General features: G+C 32.4%; 3 protein-coding genes across 3 annotated transcripts; all 3 read right to left on the reverse strand.

Moving 5' to 3' along the window:
- Positions 1 to 1,513: 1,513 nt before the first annotated feature.
- On the reverse strand, positions 1,514 to 6,756 carry LOC114185328 (probable serine/threonine-protein kinase PBL1). The gene is made up of 5 exons (XM_028072993.1): positions 6,508 to 6,756; positions 4,019 to 4,686; positions 3,222 to 3,479; positions 2,508 to 2,627; positions 1,514 to 2,357 (listed from the first exon to the last, which is right to left on the reverse strand). Exons 2-5 carry the CDS (start codon positions 4,643 to 4,645, stop codon positions 1,719 to 1,721), a joined length of 1,644 nt encoding a protein of 547 aa, XP_027928794.1. The 5' UTR covers positions 4,646 to 4,686; positions 6,508 to 6,756; the 3' UTR covers positions 1,514 to 1,718.
- A 4,329-nt stretch (positions 6,757 to 11,085) lies between these two features.
- On the reverse strand, positions 11,086 to 12,063 carry LOC114186116. Its single transcript, XM_028074142.1, has 2 exons — positions 11,653 to 12,063; positions 11,086 to 11,494 (listed from the first exon to the last, which is right to left on the reverse strand). Exons 1-2 carry the CDS (start codon positions 11,971 to 11,973, stop codon positions 11,228 to 11,230), a joined length of 588 nt encoding a protein of 195 aa, XP_027929943.1. The 5' UTR covers positions 11,974 to 12,063; the 3' UTR covers positions 11,086 to 11,227.
- Positions 12,064 to 17,668: 5,605 nt separating this feature from the next.
- LOC114183766 (RING-H2 finger protein ATL74) lies at positions 17,669 to 19,065 on the reverse strand. The gene has a single exon (XM_028070894.1). The coding sequence runs from the start codon at positions 18,367 to 18,369 to the stop codon at positions 17,833 to 17,835; it is 537 nt and encodes a 178-aa protein (XP_027926695.1). The 5' UTR covers positions 18,370 to 19,065; the 3' UTR covers positions 17,669 to 17,832.
- Between the last annotated feature and the right edge of the window lie 988 nt (positions 19,066 to 20,053).

Genomic DNA, 20,053 nt, shown 5'->3' on the forward strand with positions numbered 1-20,053 from the left:
GCACGACGATCGGAAAACACTATCACACCTGGCTTGCTATTCCGAGGAGCCACTTTTTTGTCTCGCAGCGGCAGCATCTGTTGTCTTTAAAACGAAGTGCCTTGGTTGGTCGTATCCATCTCTAGAAGTGGGGGATTTTTCACTTTCTATCTAGACCAGTTTTTGCAACTAATTGAATGGATCACCCAGGGGAACCTCCCAACAACTCACTATCCCTCGGTTTCTACCTCTTCCTTTTTTACATCCTTTCTAACAGTCTTGGCGAAAGGAAACGTTAGGGCAGTTTAGGGTTCTTGATCCCCTTTGGGCCAACCCTAGGTCCAACTGATTTGGGGCAGACCTTTTAATTAAAGGCAGAAAATAAACCTATTATCTTAAGATTTTAGGTTATAAATGGTGTCATTCTTTTATGTGAATTTAATTTGACTCATGTTAAATCATTCAAGTGTAAATCATTCAAGTGAATTATCTTGAAAGATTCATTAATGTGTATAAGAGTCAATGGTTTGTCTTCTCGGCACAATCTTTTCCTAAAAGAAGGATTGAGCCGAATACAAAGATACTTAATTATTAAACAGATTTCTATCTTTCGTATTGGAATAGAAGCATAGTAAGTAGACGATATTTTACGAAAAAAGTGATTACAATTTATAAGGGAAACTGGCTATTGCCTTTTTCGATGTGAATTTCACATAATAGGGAAGTTGTTCCATTTCTATATGAAATTTGTATTTTCCTATTGATTTCTATATTTCTATAATTTTATACGTTTTTTTAGTTTAGAATATCATTTTAGAATAAAAAAAGATATATATATATATATTTAAATAATTTTTCTTATAAGTAATTCTAACATAATACTAATAATCGAATTAATAAGATTGAAAATCTTATTAATTCGATTGTATTTATTCGATTGATGATCAATTCATAACACCCATCAAAATTTTATTTTATTTTTAGTGACTAAAGCTTAGATTCATACTAACATTAACATTGGTTCCCAAAATTTAAGAAAAACATTTTTTATTCTCTTAAACTGATGTGAAAAAAATTAATTTTATTTTTAGTAACTAAAGCTTAGATTCATACTACCTTTGGTTCCAAAAATTTAAGAAAAACATTTTTTATTCTTTTAAAAAGATATGAACTTAGTTCTTGAACACTATATTTGAATGTCAGAAAAAAGTCTAATTCAGTTAGTTGACATGACTTGAAAATTCCTAACATAAACTATCTGAGGAAATTATTCATTACACTGCAACAATAACATGGAGTCAAATTTGTATCTGATAATTAACATGGTTTGGATCGCATGAGTAGTTGAAAATTTGATAGTTTTAAACCTTCAAGGCATCATGCTTCTTGTTTTTCTGCATGACCAAATAAATATGATTGTATGTTCTTGTATCACAGAACAGATTAAGCATATTGGCAAAGATAGTTTCTCCGATGCCATTGCCATAGATTTTGTTTTATTTTGGGGTTGCAGTTGCAGAGAGAGGAGGAAAAATGGTAAAAGAGCATATAATTTTTCATATAAATGGGGGTAACTAATTGAACCCACTCAACCAACCTTTGCACTATCTACAAAAGAACATCCTCTCGGCATCACACTGAGGGATTAAAAGGTGGAGGAACCACATCTTTATCTCCTATAAATTTGTGTTGAATCACACGAAAAAAAATAATAAATAAAAAATGAACATTATACACAATCAAAATCCTTCAACACTAGCCCTTCTAGAGGCTGAGGATGATGACTTGCGGCTTTCCTGCCTATCAAGCTCCTCCAGAGAGAGACTGGAAGAACATGCACGAGGTGGAAGAAGAGGCACTCCACCAGACCATCTTGGAGGTGAAACAGCTACTGCTGGAACTCCAGATGGTGGTGATGGTGAGAAATTCAACCTTGGTACTGGGCAGATCATGCCATTCAGACTTGGTGATCTTGACATATGTTTTCCAGAGTTTGATGCTGCTGGCTCTTGCAGAGGGAACCTGCATGAGTATTTCAAATCCTGTATCATCTTCAGATGCTCAACAACAGTTCTCATGGTAGGTCTCTCTGATGGCTCCTTTTGGAGGCATCTTTGTGCAATGTCAGCTATTGTTCTTGCTGCTTTAGAAGGGAACCGACCCTTCAGTTGAGGATCCATGATCAACGACAGACGGTAGTTGTCGGCCAGGAACGGCCGGCTCCACTTCACTAGATTCCTCTCTTCCTTCGGGTGACGGCTGTCAAGATTCTTTCTTCCTGTAAGTAGCTCCAGAAGGAATATTCCAAAGCTCCATACGTTGCTCTTTGGGGTGAGCATTCCTTTCTCCAGTGTTTCCATTGAGAGGTTTCCAACAGCCTGGTCAATAACAAATAAATTCATGAATATCATGAATGGCAACAGATATTCACAAAACAAATGAGTAGAGAATGATGGAAAAATATAATCACCACTGATGGTTAGAACTTAGTACAACAACAGAAAACACTTGTGACTTGAAGAACTTACAGATGAACTGCTTGAAATCTCTTCCTCGGGAATATGTCCAACACAACCGTATCCTGAAAGCTTTGCACTGAAATCTTTGTCAATCTGTATGTTGGCTGTTGAGAATTCATTATACATTGCCTGCAGACAGAAAGAAGTGTGTCAGCGAAGATTAAAAACTGGTGTATACTTAACTTTAATAATAATAATAATAGCATCCTTGAAATCATTTACTCCAAATTATGAAAAACAAAAGCATGATGAAATCTAAACTCCACACGCAAATGGGAAAGACATACATATGATCCAAAGTGAAGTTTTTTTCTAATGTCATATAACCAACTTTAGCCTATGATGTTGATAATGCTACACTTTTAACGAAGAAAAAAGAGTTGTGGTAGTAGTATGCCAGGATGGATGTATATAATAAGAACATAGATGTGGAATTATCATATACAAGAAAATAGTGGTCTAGCACATATTGACAAAAAGAAAACTAAAATTCAGTTAAGATTGTTTAGAGACACAAAAAAAGACAGTCCACTAGAGGCACTCGTGTTTGCATTTGTGAAAAGGGGTAAAGGAGACCAAGCATATTGTAAGAAATTATTAAAAGAAACCTGAATGAATAATATTCCTAAGAATTTGGTGTGGTTGAATCCAATGACAATGTATATAATACACACATATTCAACCTTGCCTAGTAGGATAAGACTATTATTATTGTTTTTGTACCTGAAATGGCCCTTCTTCATGCAAGAAAGTTAAACCTTGTGCAGCACATATAGCAATTTTCATTCTTGTATTCCAATCTATTGATGGCCCATCAGATCTCCCATACAATAGGCGATCCAAGCTTCCATGGTATAGTCTCTCATAAACCAACATTCTATGTTCTGAAGCCTCTCGAGCATGAAATCCTAGCAATTTGCAGAGGTTTGGATGTTGCAGGGATGCAAGAGTATTAACTTCATTTATGAATTCCTTCAAGCCCTGAAAGAAGACAGATACTTTTAGACCACTTTAGAAAGTTCAGGTTCCTAAAATTCTTTTAATGTCCAAAAAAGAGAGACAAAAAAATAACACAATGCTACCATAAGCGATAATTAAGTTTCAATCAGCAGATATTCAATGCGTAATTCATAACAATTTCAAGCTTTGATTTGTTATGGTTAAGCACTCTCTTATGTATGGAGACATAAGAGGAGGATAACAAGATGAACCATGATGAGACCCTGTTTAATAATAAGTTAAATGGAAAAATGTTGAAAAGGTTATTGTAATTAATTACTCTTATGTCCATACTAATTCTCCTGATGTGTGTATGGGTTAAATTCAACTGAACACAATACAAGGCTTACAGCATATCTCAAAGACATAAGGCATTAGATTTTGTCCATTCTAAAGATAACAAGGCATTATTTCTATATATTTGGTGATAGAAGTGTCCGATATTAATATGACCCAATCAGCAATTACCACACATAATATCAATAAATGAAACTTAAGTACCGTAGTGTGGAGAAAAGTACCTGAGATGATGGGTGAAGTCGTGTGACAGTGGCTTCAAACTTCTTCGAACTTGAAACATCATCACCAAAGGAAGCCTTATATATGGTGGATGAAAGACATTCTGACATGCATCTATCAGAAGAGAAATTGTGGCAAGCAGCGGCAATTTCATCATACAGAAAATTCCGAAGTGACCCGGTAGGTGGAAGTGGCAAAGGTCCAGAAGCAGATAGAGGACCACTAGCTGTAACTGACTTAAAGCTTCCAATAGCCTTCAATACAGCACCACCCTGTGGGGATGGGAGTGGTAAGGGTTGTGGACTAGATGAACGCTCCTTCATTGATCCAGTTCGGTGTTTAGACTCTTCTTGTTCCTCATACTCAATTGAGGACAACGCATCTTGTTCTGCGGCATCAAGAGTTGATGGAGCAGATAATGTTCTTGTTCTGTTGTTATTGACTTTACTAATGGGTTGAATGGGTTTCACTCGGGTCTTAAAACTAGGAGGAGCAGACTGGAGTGAGCGAGTACGAGTTTGAGGTTCAGGCAGCACTGCAGGCAGATGCTCATTATGGCTTACACGTTTAACATATGTAATCGGATCAGACTTTTTCTTCTTGCTCTTCAATACAGTGAAACACCCCATTCTTTTTACAGAACTTGGTTGTTGCAGAGAACTCTTTATGCCTGCAAAAACAGAATAAAAGCTGCATAAATAAAAAAATAATATCTAAAACAAATTTGTGCAGTTCCGTAAACCACAAATTGACAATCCACAAGTAATGCAACGGCGTGATTTCAAAACATAGTATGAGTTTGAATTCTCATTGATATAGATCCCTTGGTACAGTTATGTTTGGAAGGAAACAAGAAAGGGAAACTGATTGTCATAACTTTTCTCCTAATTTGTGCCTAACCATGCCTATCAAATCATGAATCAGAACCTGTCACGGTCGTAAGGTTCATGAATAATCATATTCTAATAATTAAAAATAACAAAAAACATTAGCACATAATAATTATCAAACTTTGTTTTCATTTTCTATGTACATTAATTATAGGATTCTTTTCATGATTCTATCTCCATCAACATTAATTGCTAGAAACTGGCTAACTGCATTACAAACAATAATTTATTTTCAGAAAGTACTCTGACTCTCTGTCCTCAGATACTTTGTTTTATTCATATCTAATCCACTCCCCCACCCAAATTGTCAATGTGAAAGCATTCTCCCATCAGAGATTTGTCATCAATGGATCATCCACAGGGCCCATACCCTCTGATCATTGGTCCACCGCACCTTTGCATCTGAGCATGACTGAGAACTACTTTGGAAGACACTGCACCGACGAGAATCTGGTCCCACCCACACACCATACCTTCTTCATCCAGTAACATAAGGAAAGTCATGGCTCCATGTCCCTTAGAGATTCATAACATTGAGAACACAGAAAAATTGATAGTCCTATCATTCCAGCAATTGGTAGGAAATTCCAGTAACATAAGGAAAGTCCATGTGATCTGTATCAATGAAGTGAGGACTCGGATTGAAACACAACTCACGTGATTCCAATTACCATGATCGAATCACAACTCAAGCGATTCCAACTACCATTACTACTAATATCTGTGTATCAACGTTTCACATCAAATTTGATCCTCAAAAAAATTCGGAAACATCAATTTGGTCCTAGAATGGCGATCTCTGGTCAGGGGACCGGATCAGATACTTCAGAGCTACATACACATTGAGAATCTTTAATGAACCAAAATAGCTATTCACTATTTAAATTTTCTGAATTATATTTCTCCAGTGACAAAACATCTTAATACAATAAAACATGCTTTAACTTCACTCCTGAATTTCAGTTTCATTTCTCTTTCCATTCCCTACTCCTAAGAGTCACCTATTCTTAAGACTTGCACAATCACATACGCACCAACCACCATAAATTGAAAGCGAAACACTACAATTAATCACCAATCTGTCAACCGGCCACCCTATAACCTTTACAGCTAACTTGTGTCCACTACATTTCCATAAAATAGTATGGTAAAATTAATTCAATTTCCCCCATCTCACTTCCCAATTTTCTGAAGTGCTGAAGAAACAAAAATGTAAACAGACCAAATGCCCCATTAAATAACCAGAACTACCCAATTGCAAAATACTAACAAGCTCCATCTATTCAACTAAGTGAAAAGCAATTCAGATCCATAACGTAAAAAAAAATTAGAATCAGACAAACCCATTTATCCCATTTCTTCCCACAATATCAAGATAAAAAAAATCCAAGCCGCCAAGTTTGATCTCCTCCAACAAATTTTCCAAATAAAACAAAAATAGAAAAATCAAGAAGAAAATGAACAACAAACTAACGTATAAATCAAAGTACAGAAAAACGTAGATAAAAAAAAACAGCAAAAAATGAAACTCCGAAACAAAGTTTCAACGGAAAACGGCGAAATTACTCGAATCGAAAGCAAATAATGAAAATTTAAAGAACCTTTGAGAGAAATGGCAGCTCATGCAACTCAGAGTGAAGCGATCCAGGGGCAGCGAAATGGGTAAAAATCGGAACTTTTTGTGGTTTTGATTCGTCGACGAAAACCCCCTTGTCCAGTCAAAGAAAGCAGATTGGAAAAGCTGAGAAGTGAAGATTTTAGAGAGAGAGGGAAAAGTAGAGGAGAGAGAAAGAGATTAGAGGAATATTTAGAATTGTAGAGAGAGAAAAAGATAGAAAAATTGGAACCCAATGAGCAGTGGTCAAACCTAACCAAAACCCAGATTTAATTAACTCATTAAAATAATATTTTCATTAAACACAAACAAAAGATGTGTTTTTCCTTTTCCCCTTTTTTCCCAATTTTGCCCTCACTTTTTTTTCCTTTCATTTTCAATTCCTTCTATTTTTTTTCCCTCAGAAATTACCTTTTATGTCCCTTGCTAGCAAACTACCATGCTTTTGAATTTTTGTTTGAACTTTGATTAATTCGACTTTTTTAACAATTCTTGCTTTGACCACCCATGTTTTTATAGGTTTTAATGAATGCATTTATAGGCATATTAAAAAATATGTTTCCATAACTTCTTGGTTTCAATGTAGGGACTTTAAAGGGAAGTTTCCTTTTCGTATAAAATATTAATTGTACCAAACAAGGAAGTTTCACCTTTGATTTTCAGTATACAACTTTAATTTCATCACTAATATATTCACAAAAATAATTATATAAAATCTCCATTTATTGAAGTTTTGACTGAACCATCTCTATTTCAGTTTAAGAGTACTAAACTTCAACCTTAAAAGAAGTATAACTTAACGACTATGAAATGAAAGGGAAAAAATATTAATTGTTTATACGAATAAGGTATATAAATAATTTAAATGCTTTGTTTCGTCTCATTTGACTTGGATAATTTACGAAATATGTAACGGATAATTAAGAAAGTAATTGTCATAAATAATTTAATTTATACACAAAACTCTGGTATAAAATTTATAAAGTTACATATAAGTCACTCTATATTTTTTTTTTCTACATTTTCTTTTTTATATCATCTATAACCAATAAATAACACCTCTTTTTTTTTCAAATCATAACTGAAACTTTTTTTTTTCACACTTTCAGACCTTTTACAATCTATTTTTATTCAATTATAAATGTGTGAAATTGAAGTGATAAATACTAAATGAAAGTTTCTTCTATTAAAAATGCTAAACATGTATTTTCCTTTTCTAAAGGTGCTGATTTCAACTAAAACATCTAACTATTTTTTGTCTTTAACAAACATTTTAAAGTTTTAGTTCCAGTTATTTAGTTTTAACTGAACCATGACTTAAATTTTTGGTATCTCCATTTATTTAAGTTTTCACTCAACCATTTATTTGAGTTTAAGAGCATTAAAGTTCAACTCAGAAAAAATTAATAATTAAATTTCATTATGTAATGCTTGACCATATTTCAAACACACTCGTTTATAAATAAAACATATTTATGAAAAAACTATATATATAGCAATATAATTAATTCAAATATTTTTCCTCTCATATTACATTTGTATGCTGACTTTGATGACTTACGAAGATATTAGTATATATAAATTAGGAAACGAATTAGCATAAATAATTCAATTCAAATATTATACTGACACATGTCTTAAATATGTATGAAATTAAAAAAAAAATCATAATATTATAAATAAGTTCATTCAAAAAGATTTTATTTAATTACAAATTCGTTGCTTGTGAAATACAATCATGAAAATTACTTTTGTTGGTAAATATTCATGTTTAAATTCAAACTTTCTCTTTTTTCGAAGTAATTCAAGTTCTGTGGTCAAATTTTATCACGGTAAAGAACAAAAGTTTCACATATTCTTTGTGGTGGACCAAGGATCTGTTGGGTTTTTCCAATTTGAAACCCCAACAAAAAAATTGAAACAAAAAAAAATAATGAGGTGGGCCCATGGGCAATTTCGTACTTTCACGGTGCTCCACGACTTTCAACGAAGTTCATCTTGATTGAGGGTGACAGCCCGGTCAAAGTAGCGAAATTTTTATATTTCATTTTCTAACAATAATTTAAAAAGGGCATGTGTTGGTCAAAGAGAGCCATCATGATAGGTCTTTGACTCCGTATTTGGGCCGTCCGATTCGAACGCAGCACTCAGAGCAACGGTAGAGAAGGTCCCGTGGGTCCCACCTGACATCAACATGTTTGTCTTTCCACGCGCCATGTACGCGTGGCATGGATTTTCTGATTCATTTCAATTATCAAATAGAGATGTGGGTCCCACTCGAAACGCTCAAGTGCTCAACTCAACAACTAGCCTTTTGTTGTTTCGTGTTATCGGGAAAATGGACCAACGTTTGACCACCTTAAATGGAAAATAATAATAAATAAAACAGATTAATGAGTTCCCATGAAAATATTTAACTCTTCTAAAGTTAAATATAATTTAATTTAATTTAAAATAATAGAAAATAAAAATAAATACTCAATTAATATCCTTTAAATATAACTTTTAATATCTTACACTCTAACTCAGTTTTTTTAAGACTTCTTCTTGTTAGAAACCAATACTTGGGGGTCGTTATGCATAAAAACTAAGAAATTGTGAGAATAATAAAAAGAGAATGTTATGCAAAGAAAAATATAGAGGCCTATGTGTGGTATTTATATTGTAATAGTGATAGGGAAATTAATAAAACCAAATACGTCTTTTTGACAAGGCTAATTCTTGTTTTGGATTAAAATAAAAAATTAGTCTAATCTGCTTAAAAGTCCTACTTAGGAACCTGTTTGAAAATCTATCTAGAATGTAAAAACAAAAACTTTATGTATAACTTTTCTAATCTGCTTAAAAGTCCTACTTAGTCTAACAAAGCCTTTTTCTTCCTGCACCCAAATTATTTCTACTTACAGTCCATATTTTTTAAAATGACCATTTTATCTTTTATGAAGGTCACTTCCGGTTTATTTGTTTCATAAATCTTCTAAAACAAAATTTCTACAATTTCTAGAGCATGATTTTTGATATAGGATTTTCATAGTAGAAGTTTTTGGGAATAAATTTTTTCAACACACATTTTTCAAAACTTATATAATACCTCATTAAACGACTTTTTTAAAATAAGTTTTCGAAAAAATATTTCTAGAACATATGAAATATATTTCATAACAAAATTTTCGAAATAAAATTTTCAGAACATATGAAATGTATTTTAAGATTAGTTTTTTATAACAAATTTCTCTTTTTCCTCCTCTCAAATAGCTATGGAAGATGAATGGGTAGTTGGTGATCGCAGCAACTGTAGAGGAAGTGTGATGCAGAGGTATTTTATAATCCCTTGGATGTTATGGTGGTGCAGTTAGTAGTTATGGAATTTTTAGAAGAAAAAATTGCATTAATGGCCGTTTCTATTTTTGTTTTCAACTAAATGAGGGAAAGTGAAAGAAAAAAAATATCAACATGTCGGGCTTCCAAAAGAAAACTATGTTGAGCTACAAAGAAATACCCATATCATGCCCATTTTATACTTTGCTTTTGCCACCTCCCTTATTGCTATGTAAACCTTCTAGGATTAATATTATTTATATTAACAAAAATGTCTCTCACTACATAGCATGGTATGTCCACCATATACATATTATCAACATTTTTTCGATGTGTTGCTGGGATTGTAAAAAAGTAGACAACACAAATTTTATTTTGACATTTTTTTTTATAGGAGTTGAAGTAAAATAATTCGATAAAGAAAATCTTCCTAAAAGAATCACACACACATAAGGTGACATGCAAAAACAAAATATATCAATATTTTAAATACATATAATGCAGATCTTGAAATGTCTACATGTTTGAAGATCTTAACCACACATAGACATTATCTTAAAAATATCTGTAATAATAATAATAATAATAATAATAATAATAATAATGAAGTTATACTATAAAAAAAAAAAAAACTAAAGATACTCATAACTTTAATTCGTTAAAGAGTAAACAGAATATTTTATATTAAAAATATTATCAATATACTTTTGTATCGTAATGTCTGATACACATTTGAGTTTTCAAGAGTTTTATTTTTATAAAAATGTTTAACTGATATATTAAGATATTAGTAAACAAAACTCAATAACATAATATTAACAATCTTGCTTAGCATATTTGGATAAATATATTAATAACTAAAAAAAAGAGAATACTTTTATAATGAAACAAGGAATTACTTGACTTGTTCATTTTATTTTATTTTTTATACAAATGACTTTTACCCTGAAAATTCAGTCAAATCAATAAAAAAACACAGAAACTAGGATGTGATTTACCACGTCAAACGTCCTTTCTAAAAGAGATTCCAAATCAATATAATTACATGGAATTTGGATCCTCTGCAGCTGAAATTCTCTGCTCTGCAAAATCATTGCATTCATCCAAAAATTTCATCTTTCACTGACATATAACAACTCTGTTTCGTCATTTTCAATAATCTAGATTAGGTTAGTTAGTCCAAGCACTTAATCTACTAAATTTACTTCTCTTACTATGAAACAAAATTTTCATAAACTAACAACAATTATAACCCACAAACAATTATAGAAAGATGCAGATTCACACAGTAAAAACAATCTGCGGGAAAAGAAAAGAAAAGTGACTTAACCTTGAAAACAGCAATGTGAAGACAACCTTAAAAGCTTCCTCATGAACACGAAACATATCTACCAGAGATTAACCGTTTTATTCCATGACCTTCCCATGTACTCCCAATAACAATAATTACAATCAAAATTAATAAACAAGTGATAAAATATCGTTCCCACCACCACTAAGAATGCTACTAAATTCACTGTCTTCATTCTCCAGAAAAGAAGCAACAAATACCCCACAGAACCAAGCATCACGATTCCCCTCTGACCATTGTTGCTGATAGATCGAGCCACGCGTGCTAGAATCCCCATAACCCAAAAGCCAACACGAAGTGGGTCCTGTAACCACAGCGAACTCAACAGAATTAGTCCTGTTCATTATCACGAGGTAGTGAAATTGAAAAGAAAAATTCAACCTTGATAAGTTTAGGCATGTACTAACTCAACCATAAAACTACTTTATCAGATAAAGATTGTGTTTTACAAGGGATCTGTACCTGATAAGTAAGATTATTAACCTTTGGATATGAAACATTTGATTCCTTCTTTCGGGGAAATCTAGGTCGAAGTTTGTGGACAATTTTCATGAATTTGGTTGCGAAGAATCCTGGTCGGTGTTGTGTGGGGTGTGAAGCGAATCTTAAGGCGAATTTAGGAAGCTTGAGGAGAATGGAGAGGCGGAAGAAGGAGAAATTCCAAGTGGGTTTGTAAGTTGCGGCGGCGAATCTGAGTCGGAAGTTGAAGTTGTTGGCTTTGGCAGTGACTTGGAGTTTCCATGATTGTTGCTGTTGTTGTTGTCGTCGTCTCTCTGATAGCATTCCCAACGACAGTGGAAAGAAAGTACTGTAACAGAGAAACAGTACCCTATGTTTGGTTTCTAAGGAGCCGTTGGTGGCTTTCAGTTTTGAATTGAGTGAGGAACTGGGAATAAAGGGATTTTTTTTTTTTTTTGTGTCTTATTACGATTGATCTTTATTCATTAATAAACTTTTTTAATTCACATTTTCACCTATTCCTACAATTACAGATTTTTTTTTTCTTTCTTTTTGTTGAATAGACAATTTGATCTTCATAAAGTATACTTCTTACGTGATTATGAAAACAAATAAATAATTGTAGTGTGATGAGCTAAGTATCACTTACGTTTGCTGAACACATTCTCAATTATTTTTTCATTGAAAAAAATTGTTTTTTTAGGTTATTTTTCCCAAAATTATAATATTCTAATTTAAGATTTTTATTTTGTTATCTCATTAAGTTATTGAGTATCTTCTACTTACTTCGGAATCGAATTTTTAAAATATAAAATTTAATTTTAAAATGAACAAAAGATGACGAAGAAATGACATTTTTTTGGCACTCCTGTAATTTTTAGTTACATTCCATCATTTTTTACATGACTATTTTGTTTTTTTAAAAGTGATTTTTAAATTATTTCTTTTGAAAATATTTTAAAACAGGGTTTTTGAAATTCTTGGAATAAATTTTCAGAACAGAATTTTTAGAATAGAATTTCTGAAATAATTTTTTTTAAAGTAGTTTTATAGAACTTATAAAATACATTTTAGAATAAGCTTTCCAAAATAAAATTTTCAAAAAAACACTTTTCAGAATATAATTTATACATTTTAGAACGAGTTTCTCAAAACAAAATTTTCGAAATAACTTTTTCAAAACATTTGAAATGCATCATATAAAAAATGAGATTTTTCTGCAATGACAGTGAAAAAGTATTCTAATTTTTTTTGTTAACAAAGGGGTGCAGTTAATAATGATATGGGTGGTGGAAGAAAAAACTTGAATGAAAAAGGTTCAAATATTCTATGCGGCTTATTTTTTCTCAACATCTTTTTACTCTTTGAAAATATAATCTTATGTTTGACCAAAAACCATAATTTTTTCGAATGCTACCTTAAAGAGAAACAACATAGAAATTAAAACACATGGCTTTATAGAATAATTTTGATGACATGATTGGGAGACATGAATAATGAATTAGTGGCCTTGAGAGGGCTGCTATGTGTAAGCTAGAAAAGGTGAAGTAGGGAATGGTTTACAAATTTTGGATTTACACACCTTTACTTTATATTTCTTTCTATTTTTATAACACGTCAACTATTCTAATGAATACAATATTCTCTCTGCATTTTGCATTTCTAAGTGTTCAAACTAAAAAAAAAAGTTAAAAGTAATTCATTTTCTTAAAACAAGATTTAATAACTCATCTTCACGGTATCTTCATGAATACAAATAATATCTTTCTAATTTGCAATGACTTCACCGGAATGCAAAATAAAAAAATAAATTAAAATATTACTTTAAAATATTAATTTTTAAATTAATTTTATCTATTTCAATGTTATAATAACATTTAATTAATTAATTGATATTATTTTAAAATACTTTATAAATTTACAATTGAGAAAAAAAGTGAGAACTTAATTATCTACATTTATATTTATTTGAAAAATGTTACAATATTAGAGTTGATATAGGGTACACAAGAGGTGTGCACCTGTGAGGGTTGCTAAACTTTGCAGAGTCTAGCCACTAGGGGTCATCACCCAACCACACACACAAGGTTAGTCCCATTCAAGCCTATAACCAAAGAACAAGTCTAAAGACTATGACCTCCTACCACTCTCACCACATAACTCATTTTACTCTATATGAGTGTGAATGGTTATTAGAGTTTAGGATACCTCCCACCAATCATTCTCCCATATTAAGGCATACACTAACAATACTACCACAACCATCACCATTAGGAACTTCTCCTTGAAATTCCTTAAACATCATAACTTCACATGCTCACACAACATTTCATACCAATTATATCTTATATAACACAATAACAATTTTATCTCAATTTATAGCAATAAGGACTATAAAATCCAATTCAAGTATACATAGAACATCCACAGTGACCAAAACAACAAAAATAGGAAAACAGAGCAATTAGCGCTATACATGAAATACACCCAAACGGTGAAAACCATTTCTCTAACCACAGAGTTCAAAACAAAGACCCCCCATGTCAAAATGAAGATTAACGTGTCTAGGATCAGCTGTCAAAATTTCAGCTTAATCTGACGACTAACGAAGTAGGAATCTTCATTTTACCAATGTTGAAAATTAGATAGCGCTCAGCGCTGCCACATGAGGCTTAGCCTTGTATCAGATATCAGCAATCTCAAATTAAGGATTTTGGGAAATCAAGACCTGTTTCATAGCTCAAATTGGTACTCCTCCTTTATGTATTGATCTAAAATAGTCTTTAAATCATAAGAGTTGGTACCAATTTGATCAATGACTCAAATCCTACTTTTTACCAAATTCTTTCACAATCAATCAACCAATCATACAGGATTCATTAAGCAATTAACATACCAAAATCACTCATACAATTCATGATAATTACCAAACTTAATCAATCACACAACCATGTCAATATCAATCATACTAGATAACAACCATCATACATGCTATATCATAATTCCTCAATCACAGCCAATCTCATTTCTTAACTTAAAAGCAACAACATGCAACCATTAATTTTCGTCAGACTCACGCACACAAATAAAAACTAGCTTCCCTTACCTGTTATCCTACTTAGGCCGTTTTATAAACGTCAAAACACCTCTAACTTCACAGGATGTTCTATCTACACAAAGAAACATTACAAGAACGATCAGGATATGCGATAGAAAACAAAAGTAGACTAAAAAGAGGACGAAAACTCAACTTACGCGAATGGAAAAACTGACCGATCAAACTTGAAGAGCTCGTTGAGATGATCAATCCTACGGTCTCGGTTCTGCAATCAGATAACCAGAGAGACAAAACTCTTAGAGAAGTCAGATAATTCTAAAAAAGTGATACCTAAAGAGATAGTGTGTTTTAAAATAATGAAACTCTTTTAGAATAATTCTATTTATATTAAAATATTTTAACATTAAAATAATCGAGTCTCACTATTTTTAAATCTTTTTCACTTCTAAAATGCTATTTTCTAGGGTTTAACATTAATCTTTGAGAAATATTTAATGAATAATATATGTGATTTGTGATAAACAATTAAACTCCTTTTTAACTCTATTGTATTTGTACTTGTGTTATAATACTCCTTTGACATGACACATAAAAGTAGATATATTTAACTAGAGTTGAAGGAGAAAAACAGAAGACTTCGAAAAAAAAAATTGCAATAGTTTTAAGTATTATAAATGATTTATATTTACAGTGGTTAAATTTATTTTGAGGTTGTTAAATGAAGGAAATCAGTTTCTATTTCTAGATTAAGAATATCTGCTAAGAAAAAAAAATCAAATTATTATTTTAATTTTGGCAAGATTTTTGGTGACCTAAAAACATATTTATAAGTTTTGTTTGTTCTCTTTAAATTATTAGTATAATATGTTTAGATATAGCTAGGGAACTTATAATATTTGATTGAATAGGTTTAAAGTATTAGGTTGATGCAAGCTTGGTAAGAGAGTTGGGTAAGTTAAAATGACAGATAGTAGCAAATAATTGCAAGGTGGCAGTGTTGATATGATACCTAATATGTCTAGTTTATGGGTAAATCTATAACACTTCCATGTGCATTCCACAATCCAAAATCATATTTCATAACATCCAAGCTTTTCTTTATTCACCAATTCAAGTTTTTATATGCATCCTTTTCAATCTCATCCAAATATTTCAATTAAGATTATCCATTTTCACACTACACTCTTTTCATGCAAATATCATTTTTTTTTTCACTCCAAGCACCAATTAAATACTATTTTATTCATCATTTTTCTCCAATTTATGATTGCAACATTCTAGAGACACATTTATCTACGGCACTTAGACTATATTAGTATTAATTTAAGAAATAACTTGTCCAAAAACTATAAGAGAAAAACCATACTGAGATATCATGAAGTTGGTCCCAGCAAAGATAACATGTAGCAACATCATTTTGGTTCACGTGATAGCTATGTGTAGCTAAACTCAAAATTGGTACTTCAATTCATTTTCAATGCATCTCTCTATATATACACCAACCAATCTTCTAGCTACTAGTATTTTATAATTGTTATATAAATGCTGGAATTCTTAGTAAATTATTTGAAATAAATTTATCAAATGTTTGATATAAGAGATATTTAGTTTATGTAAATAAATAATTTTAAATATGAAATTTAAATGGTTAAATATATGGGTCCAATTGAGTTTTATATACTTAACTATTAGAAGGTAGATATTAATTGATTTGATGCCTGTTATAGTAAAAAATGTTAATTTTAGATAAGGAAAAGGAGTAGCACTAAGTAAATGTTGTTTTATCTTAATGTTTTTTTTTTTGTTTGAATTAAACTAATACATTTAAACATAATTCAAGACATTATTGGTTATATGAGTAATCAAGTTATGGATAAGATTTAAGAAAAAAAATTTTATTTAGATAAGTTAAACTTAAATCATAAGTTTTTGTTTTCCAAACAAATTAATTAAACTTAAAGGTTGTTTATGTCATTTTGTCTAATCAAACTTAAATAATACTCAATCTTTATTCATTAATTTACACTCCTTTACGACAACCATTTTGTATTGTCTTACCTTAAATAAAGTCAAACACAATTCTCCTGAAGGTAGTACCCTCAAACCAACTATTAATCTTAAACACAAATTTTAATTGAATTTTTAGATTGATCTATGTACAAAATGCTAAAGAGTTGATAATTTTATTAGTTTTCTTCTGTCTAAAATGCTAAAGTTCTCTTTTGTTATTGAAATGTTTGTTGAGCTTGTGATGATTTTAGAATATAAAATAGTTTTAAGAGTTCAGAAATAAAATATTTAGAAAATTTTGAAAAAAATGAAGAATTTTATAGGGTGTACGATTTAGACAGGGTAAATTAGTTTTTTAATTTAATTTTGCATAAAAGTTGATTTTTGATTGAAATAGTTCAATCCACTCAGAAAATTTTGAGGAAAGGAAATGAGAATTTGAAGACTTTATAAGAAAATTGAACTTTTTTTTTTTGCATTGTTTTTTAAAATACACAAGCTTAATGAGTAAAAACAATTTATAGATCAAAATCATTCCTAAACCAAAAGAAAATAAGTAATAACTAAGACCAAAAACTATCTACAAGTAACCCTAAAAAGAAGAAAAAGAACATTGATATGAAGTCTAGTAGTCTTACTCTTGCTTCTATCTTCTTCCATTTCAATTTTGGAACACCTTCCAAAGCCCTTAATAAAGAATCTTTATTGAACTCCTTTCTATTGATCCACACAACTAATGCACTCTAAATAGCTTTAATTTATAAAATTTAGTGTATAAAATCTTCAAATCCCACACTGATCAACCCTAATAATTACTCAAATGACTTTAGCATATCATCTATCAATGGCATGGTAGTGCTCACGAATAAAATAAAAAACCACTAAGATTATGCACATTTTCAAGATTTTTTTTTTTTGTATCCAATCCAACATACTAATATACACAGCACAAACATTAACATATGTTTTAATTTAAAAAAAAATAATAAAAATAAACGTGTGTAAAAGGATGGTCACTTCAAATTTATTAATAACCAACTAATAACTACTCTAACAACTAACATTAAATTTCTCAACCTCCATTCACCAAAACTTTTTCACGATATTATTGTCTTTCAACTCGGCGGCTCCACCACTACCACGACGTCGCTCCTACGGCGGGACCCACTCTCCGGCGCGGCGGGTTTCTCGAGGAGGGAGTGGCGGCAGTTGGGGCAGGAGGAGTGGGAGAGGAGCCACGTGTCAATGCAGTGCACGTGGAATCCGTGGTTGCACTTGGGAAGCATTCGGACCCTGTCCCCTTTCTCGAACTCCCCGAGGCATATGGGGCACTCTGTGGCCGGGATGGTCTCGCCGGAGGCACCATACACCGCCACCGGGATGCGGCTGAGCTCACGCCGCTTCAGTCCCGTCCCGGCAAGGCGCGCCGCCGCCTGCTCCTCCGTCTCGTCGCCGAAGCGCCGCCCGCACCGCAGAGCACACCGCGCGATGGAGTTCAGCCCGAGCGCGCATATCAGCGCGCACAGCAGAGCCGCCAGGATGATGACCATGTTGGTGTCGAAGTTGGCGTCGCTGATGAACGTGTCGCGCGTGTTGTTGCCGTACGACGGCGGCATGCTCAGCTCCGTCTCCAGAAACCGCCGCTGCGTCATGGTTGATCGATGGCTCACTCCGAACAGAAAAAAAAAATATCAACTGGGTCTCTTCAATTTTGTGAAAAGGTTTAGACTTTGTGCTGAAATCTTGATGGGGTTGTGTTGGGGTGGGTGATTTTTGGGTTATGTGAGTGTTCTTGTGAGGATTGGGAATAGTGAAGGACACGGAAGAAGGGGGCTGAATTGGAGAATCCCTAGCTTTTTCTTTTGGGGTGATGAGATGAGGAAAATGAAAGGGTGAAATTTTGTTTTGGAGGGTGGTTGTTATCTGAACTGGGGACCGTTTTGCTGCTTGATTCCCAGCTTAACTCTTTCCACAGAGATGCATGGTCCTTATGAAACACAACAAAAGCAAAGTGCAAAATAGGTTCCAGATTGCAGAGAACATTGGACTCTACACTTTTTTTTACCTATAATTTCATTTCACTATATATAACATATATATAGTTCCTATTCTACCCATATACTTTTGGTATTGTCTTTCACAAAAAACACTCTTACATGAATCCGACACAATACTACATGTACTAGCAACAATTTTTGTCTGACTAATTAACACAACCACATACTCAAACTAAGACTAATGGTTAAATTAGTACAACTTTTTACATTTATAACATACATAATGAATAGGTAGGAGTGGCCCTGAGGGAATATATGATGCAAGTTTTTATCTTTTGAACTGGGAAGAATTTGTGGTGCATGAAGGGCAATTTATAGGAAGTGGGGCATGGTGAGTTGTTGGACTTAAAAGGAATCAAAAGCTGAAGCCTGGGGTGTCAGAGATACAGAGCAATTAACTTACACATGGAAATGAGAATCTGCGAGTAATTTAAGGATACAGTGGGGTCTGGTTGTCACAGGTGGTTAATTTACATACCTAATTACGATTAAAGCTTTGTAGAATAATACTAAGAAGTTTGGTAGCGAATCCAAAGCAATCCCTTTAATTTTACGGTTAAACTTGGGTGAATCTGTAGGGTTGGGTATGGACCAATGCAAAATAAGGTAGTCCCAAAATTTGAGTGTGACTTTCATTTCTTATAGTAGTGGAAAATTTCGTTGCCAATGTTTGATTTGGCTGTGGTTTGCTTTTGACATCAGACATAGCAGATGAGAATCAAAATAGAGAAAAAGATATACAAAAAGGAAAGGCAGAAAAAAAAAAAGACACAACGTTCAAAATATCTTTCTGTCTACCTTCAATTACCCTCTTCGCAGTTTGCAGTAGCTACCTTACCATGGCCTGCACCAAACTGTAGTATTTTGTTGCACCTTTTGACGTCGATTTCTGATGGGACACCACATAGTAAAATGTATTTTCTATCCTTAAAAAACAACACTAAAATCTCCACGTATCACTCCCTATAAAAAAACTAATTACATCCTCGTGTTAGGGAAAAATATTAACATGTTGGTAAATTTTTATAAAAAAAGGGTTAAACCTTGAGGGAGACCTGCGGAATAATTGGTATTAGTGAAATACAGAAAAATATCGTTCAACTTGTTGGATGGATCCAAGTTTTATAATTATATACATCAAATTCTTTTTGTCTATTTGCATAAATTATTTAAATTCTTTTGTTGTCAGAGGAACCAAATTTCAGTTGAATTTTTTTTTAGCGAGGCAAAAGGAAATGGGGTTGGTCACGGAATAACAGGTGATAAATAATAAAACGTA

This window comes from Vigna unguiculata, chromosome 5 (assembly GCF_004118075.2).
Source record: "Vigna unguiculata cultivar IT97K-499-35 chromosome 5, ASM411807v1, whole genome shotgun sequence".
In the NCBI taxonomy this organism is placed as follows: domain Eukaryota; kingdom Viridiplantae; phylum Streptophyta; class Magnoliopsida; order Fabales; family Fabaceae; genus Vigna; species Vigna unguiculata.

What these genes read in the sequence shown, in the direction of transcription:
- LOC114183766 (XM_028070894.1), bottom strand. Translation starts at nt 18,369, where the DNA reads ATGACGCAGCGGCGGTTTCTGGAGACGGAGCTGAGCATGCCGCCGTCG.
- LOC114186116 (XM_028074142.1), bottom strand. Translation starts at nt 11,973, where the DNA reads ATGCTATCAGAGAGACGACGACAACAACAACAGCAACAATCATGGAAA. An exon ending in TTAATAATCTTACTTATCAG is followed by an intron (nt 11,495 to 11,652) that starts GTACAGATCCCT and finishes CTGTGGTTACAG; the next exon opens with GACCCACTTCGTGTTGGCTT.
- LOC114185328 (XM_028072993.1), bottom strand. Translation starts at nt 4,645, where the DNA reads ATGGGGTGTTTCACTGTATTGAAGAGCAAGAAGAAAAAGTCTGATCCG. An exon ending in GACTTCACCCATCATCTCAG is followed by an intron (nt 3,480 to 4,018) that starts GTACTTTTCTCC and finishes GTCTTCTTTCAG; the next exon opens with GGCTTGAAGGAATTCATAAA. An exon ending in ATGAAGAAGGGCCATTTCAG is followed by an intron (nt 2,628 to 3,221) that starts GTACAAAAACAA and finishes TTCTGTCTGCAG; the next exon opens with GCAATGTATAATGAATTCTC.